The sequence below is a fragment of the Atta cephalotes genome (assembly GCF_000143395.1).
Source record: "Atta cephalotes unplaced genomic scaffold scaffold00008, whole genome shotgun sequence".
Lineage (NCBI taxonomy): Eukaryota > Metazoa > Arthropoda > Insecta > Hymenoptera > Formicidae > Atta > Atta cephalotes.
In genome coordinates this window covers 6062633-6069153 of record NW_012130072.1, presented here as the reverse complement: position 1 = coordinate 6069153, position 6521 = coordinate 6062633, and the positions used below count along the sequence as shown (strand labels likewise).

General features: G+C 33.3%; 1 protein-coding gene across 1 annotated transcript in view; it reads right to left on the bottom strand.

The window, feature by feature from the left end:
• The window catches only part of LOC105627377, a 150110-nt gene that overhangs the window by 20601 nt on the left and 122988 nt on the right, over positions 1 to 6521 (bottom strand). The window contains exons 15-16 of the mRNA XM_012208659.1: positions 4106 to 4211; positions 226 to 736 (exon numbers count right to left, since the gene is read on the bottom strand). Coding sequence (XP_012064049.1) covers positions 226 to 736; positions 4106 to 4211 — 617 coding nt within the window. The remainder of the gene's footprint in view (positions 1 to 225; positions 737 to 4105; positions 4212 to 6521) is intronic.

Genomic DNA, 6521 nt, shown 5'->3' with positions numbered 1-6521 from the left:
TGTGTGTGTGTGTGTGTGTGTGTGTGTGTGTGTGTGTGTGTGTGTGTGTGTGTGTGTGTTTCTCTAAATATTTGCATAAGATTTTTCATTTTTCTTCTAAATTACATATTTTTATCCAAATATTCTAAAGATCTTTAAAGACATTAATTAATTTGAATACAAATCAAAGAAAAGGAATCTTATTAAATCGTATTACGCTCAACGTTAAATTGTAATATTATCTACCTTATATTGTCGTCCAATTGGCGTATAGGCGAGCCTCTGTCTCCATCTTCGTGATGCAGTACCGCTTCGTAAATCTGAAACTGCCTGAGCAAGTCGAGATCTGTGCCCTGTTTTGACATGTACCTCTGGATAACGCCCTCCATACCCTGTTCCTCCAGGCAGTCCACTTGATCGTAGTACGTGTCTTGATCGGGGATACCGTTCAAACACTTGTTGATCAAAGTTGTTGCATATATAAGCAACTCTGTGTCGGCAGCATCATAATCCTTCAGGAGTTTCATTACGTTAATCCACGGTACCACGCCCCTAGCTTGATCGACCGCTCTTACAGCTCTGACCAATAGCAGACTGTTTGTTTCCACGTATTCCACAAACACGAGCAGTAGTTTCAATGCCGTCTTGACCACCAGCCGAAAACGACTAGCAATTAACGTATATAACCATTCCACTGTCTGCCCATGTTCCATCACCCCGTTCATACCGTCGACATACAGCATTACCTGGCCGAGTGCTGCATGAATGCAAACGAGTTGCGAGATTAAACACGGAGGGCGAAATTGTTCCAGACAATCGCGTATAAAGAGCCTTTAACCGTTGTTCATAAATGTACCTTTTTAGTGGATTTTATGGCAGCTCAAACAATATTAAGGCTCAAAAGATTCTCGAGACATCGAAAAAGAGGAGTAAAAAATTTAATATTTTAAAATACGGTTTAAACATCTACTTTAGAAAGTTAACGGAGGTAGAAATTTTTATGCAAACTGCCCTTTATGATATCGTAAAATATTTTTAAAATACTGTCTCCAATAACGTTAAATATTTTCCGTATTAATAGACACTTTTTTGCTTGGGTTTTGAATCTCTCTTGATACTACATATATATATAAAAAACCATTAATCTTGCCTCTTAATTTGCACTGTGGCATCTCGCTATTTTTATCGGAAAAATATAACGGAAACGTCAAAACGACGACCTCGGCCGATGTAGATATCAAACGAAAAATAAAAATACAACTGTCATTGCAACCGATGCGAAACCTCGAAACCTATTTCAATCTCGAGACTTAATCCAAAATGACGTTATTACTTATTTTTTACACCATGCGTTTCGTTGTTTACGAAACTGATTTCCGGCTCGTACTCGGGCTACGAACATAGGCAGGCATGATTGAAATTTAACAGGCAAATTACACCGATCGCGTTCGGATTTTAGGTTTACTCAGATTTTATCCTATATTATGGTCAAAAATATGTTTGCGCTTACATGTTATCGCATATTTCACCGAAAGCCGTTCTACACTGTGCTCTAAATAAATTACGGCGCGCTTGGCATGTAAAATGTGTGAAAAAGTATAGAAGAAAGCTGTTGCAAGCATTCATGCACCGCGGGTAGAAACCGCTTCATCCAAGATTAATTAGAAACAATGAAAAAAAAATTAGAATTTCCTTCCCTGCTCGAATAATAGTTATACATGGGCTGTATGCAGCTTGAAAATAAAATGCGCTCAAAAATCCAGATCACTTATGCATTGCGCAAATCAAATATCAGATGGTTACATTAAATTGTAATGTCAATTAGTGAGTGCTTGTCAAATCAAATATATAAGTTATTATCGCGACAAACTGTACAAAATCTAATTCGATTGAAAAATGATTGGAAATTAATTAGTTTATAAGAAAAAAAATTTTTTTTTTGTAATTACAACATCATATTGTCTCTGAGGATGACTCAAAAGTGAGCCGAAACATGTAAGCGGAATTAATTATTAATAAAGTTTTGTTAACCGTTTAGTTTGCACAAGAATTATTGTACTTAGTTCCTATTGCCCTGTTGTATCCAACTATTTGTATCATTAAGGAGTTTTCAGGAATTAATTTATATTTACTAATTCGACTGAACCGATCTTGCTTGCGAGAATGTTAACAATATTTAATTTTCGTTAAAATCATGTTACACATAAAATAATAAGAAAGAAATAATATTGAATAATAGAAAGTTAGCAATTTTTACTCCTGTACAAATATGTGTTATTACAATCAATATTTAACCTATGTAAATTTGGAAATTGTATAATGCAATTAAACAAGGTTTTTAACTCGATGAAAATGACTGTTTACGTATATTGATTCCCTATAATCAAAGTTTTGGTATTCGCGCGATCGCATGCTTTGTACTAGCGATGTATGCCAGCCATGTTCATAAAACACGTTCCACCGATTTCACATAAACGATAAACGTTACTATTATATTAGGCTGTAAGTTATGATGCGAAATCTAATTAAAAGCCTAAATATATAAAGCCTACCTATATAAATCGCGCGACATGTAATCAAAGTATCAGATAGTAATATATTGCAACAGATTTTGCAATATTTAAATAATGGATTGCAAAATGCAACATACGTGCTTGGTACCATTTTTGTAATATAGCAACAAATTATGAAGTATCTATTCACGATGAGACTATATAACTATTTATAATAAAAATTGATAAAAAATTGAATTGTAAATATTAATCTAAACAACTTCTGTAAACTGTAATATGAAGAAAAAAATTGCATAAGAACTTAATAATAGGGAGTTGCATAATACATATATAAATAATATAATAAGGAAAAATTGTTAATGTCTAAATACGAATAAAATAAATCCATTAATTTTATTTTAAAATGTCGTAATTACTTCTCAAAATTTGCGATACTAAAATCTTTGCTTTTGATATAACTTTCTACTTCTTCATTATAAGTTCTCGATTCGTTTCAGCTCCCTCTACCATAATACAGAGATAAATGCAACGAATGCATTATAAGATTACAACATGAAATTAGCGTGCTCACTTGCGTATAAGCTGGTGGTTTACAAAGTACTTGAACACGATTCCAAGATACCGCAGTCAAAAGGCACGATCAAAGAACGCCATTCATAATTCGCGACGCATCGCGGTTTGACGAGTAACTGCAAGCCACCGTGGCTTCCACGTGTTGACGCTTTCGTAAACGCGGCACGTTAACACTTGGTGTCACCTTCTCTCTCGCTGTACTTTTAGACGGTAATATCATCGTCGCCATGTACTTCTTGGAAAAGCAAAGATGAGGATGTTGATGTTTAGCTCGTTAAACATTAGCTGCATTACGCTGGTATTATCTTATCGTTACTTGCGGCAAAGTGGGAGCGTATAGAGAGCGTCTATAGAGAGCGTAGTGTCTACTATGAAATCTCGATGTGCATGTACCCTGCAAGGTCGCATCATTCTCTTAACTCAATTTGCGAGTTCGCTTACGATACGACTTTCCCGCCGTCTAATTGGATGCACCGACTGCTATTATTGCGGAAGTTATAGAATAATTATCATCTGATATTATTATTGAATCTCGTTAGCGGTACACCACAATAGTATTTATTACAGGTTATAAAAATTAATTGCGGATTTTTATAGAGATAATAAACGTAATTAATAAACGAAGTAGGAGAAACCGGGACTGTTTATCATAATTCTTGAATAATAATTTTTAGAAAAAAGTGGATATGAGTCATATTACATATTTCTTCATATTACACATTTCTTTTATGTAGAAAAGATTATATTATTACACATATTTAAAAAAAATTATTTATACGTTTAATCTATAAAGTTTTTAATTTTAAAAGTTTTAAAATATCTTTTATCAGTAAATCACTGTTTTTGAAAATATTATTTTATATAATATTATGTTTGTAGAAAAATCTAAATTCGTTTTAAGAAAATAAATATTTTATTGATAATAAATTATAAAGAAATGATTTAAAATGATGAAAAAAGATTTAAATTGTATTAAGTTGGAGATAAGCATTAGGGACGTAAATACTTTCAATTTTAAAATAAATGAATAAAATATTTACCTCGTAAAATGTAATTTTGGTAATTCTGGTCGGCTTCGCTGCTGACTTTGATCAGGCAGGCGAGTCCATCATTTTGCACAAATTCGTGTACCAGATCCTTGTCCTCCTGGAAAATTGAAATTCGCGATAAGTTAATTTAATTATAACTGAATGAGACAACATTAATCTGTGTTAATGTTCTAAAATAGAAACAATTTGCAGAAGTATTTCCCTAAAGACCTGATACATTTATTATAACTTTGCTTTTTAATTATATCAAAACAAAAGGTCATTTTTTAATGTCATTTTTTAAAATCATTTTTTAATTTTTTAAAATTCGAACAAATATCGCGCTATATATTAAACATTATGTCAGGAGCATAACTATTTTACATCAGAATAAATGTAAAATTGGTTAGAGAAAATAATCAGTCCTTAGCTTTCAGCTATTATAATTACTTATAAAATTTCATTGTATGATATAAAAGAAAATTTCATTAAACATTTATTTAGACGTCAAAAACAATTCTTATATTGTTTTTCAAAAAATTTCAATTTATTCTCGATTCATAGCACCTTCATGTTTTTACATAATTTTCTTGATACACGCGTAAGCTTTCTAACAAGTTGAAAGAAACTACAGAGAAAATATAGAAGAATTAATATAGCTGCTGATATCCGATCCTGACAGCGACGTCACGGCGGCGTGATTTACCTCTACATTACCACCTAAGCCCGTCCAACCCGCTCTACCGTACAACCAGGGTTAAATGGAATTAGTTATGCCGCTTCAGGCGCAAAGTCGCGGGCATAATGGAAAATCTACGAAGTTTGATTAAACCCCCTCGTTTCCAAGGCGCCGCGACGCCGACGCCATGGCCGTTCGCGATCTAGTCGGACTTCTCTGGGATTCACGTATACTTTGGTATTCTCTCGTGTTTCCCCTCTTCCACTTCTCATTCCGCCAACCGTGAGGCGATAGAAGTTTACATGGGACTTAGGCGCGACATAGACTCGATTAGCTCGACGGATTAAGAAGCGAAATTGAACTCGTACCGATGCGTTTCCTCAATTTATGTGCCGCGAGGGAAACTTGAAACTAGCCGAAAGGGGAAGCAAAGTGGAGGTTCGCACTGAGTATCCGGTGTCTCGTAGAAGCAATTATGAAATATATACGGTTACACGACGTCCTGCGACTAGATTAGATACGGGGCGGACGTGCAATTGATTTGCGCGACGGTAAATTCGATTAGCTGTACGGATTAACAATGAAGAATATGCAAGAATATGAGGGATACACGGTCGTGATGAAGGTTGAAACCGCAGCGGCAATAATCGGAAAAGGGAATAAGATCGTTAAATGCGCGAGCAAGATTTAATTAATTCTCCGTCCTTTATCACTGCAAGGACAAAATTAAAATTTAATATTTCCAATAATTTCAGTTTTTAAAATTGTAGGTGACAGACGAAATACGCAAATACGCAAATACTTAAAAAGAAAAAAAGAGGAAGAAAGAGAAAATATATTATTTATATATTATATATATTATTTATTTGATCAATAAGTTAAACATTTAAAAGATAATAAATTTAAACATATCTGAAAAAGTTCATCAAAATGTATTTTAATTTATCAGTTATGTATCGGAATTTTTCTCGACAAAAAAGAATAATATTGATGAAAGAAAATCATTCGTGAAAGTGGAACACCGCACAAAATTAAAAAAAAAATAGTCGTAATAGTGAAAATTATTATTTAATAATAAGATTTTAGACACACAGTATATTTATATTCTATATAAACATTTAACAACAGAATTATTTTCAATAAATTCGTTATTAAATGGAGAACAAAAAATTCATCAAATTACAAATATTTTAATTTAATAATTCTGTTATTTTATGTTTTTCAGTATGTTTTTTTAAGAAAATATTATGTTTAAATTACTAATAAAGCAGTACAAATTATATTATAGATTATATTATACTATAGAATTATATTATACTATAAAATTTAATTAAATAAATAAATATATATACACGTTTGATAAGTTTGGTAAATTTCCATGAAATGGCGCTACAATCCATTTGATGACGCGACATCTCGAAAGATCCACTCTTCGAACCCCTTCAGGCCAAATTTCAGCCAGAAAGGACGCATAGTTCACGTTTGGTAGTCATTTGAAGCGAGATTGGCGCGCAAAAAAGTGCTCTTGAATCAACGCGCCATCCTACAAGTCGACCTTTGCAATGACAAAACTACGAATTGGGCTATGAATTGATTCCTCATTCCTCCTATTCTCCGGATTTGGCCCCGTGTGACTTCTTTCTGTTTCCAAACTTAAAAACTTGGCTCGGTGGGAAGAAATTCTCGTCAAATGAGGAAGTCATTGTCGCCGTCAATGAGTATTTTGCAGACTTTGAGACAGCCTACGTC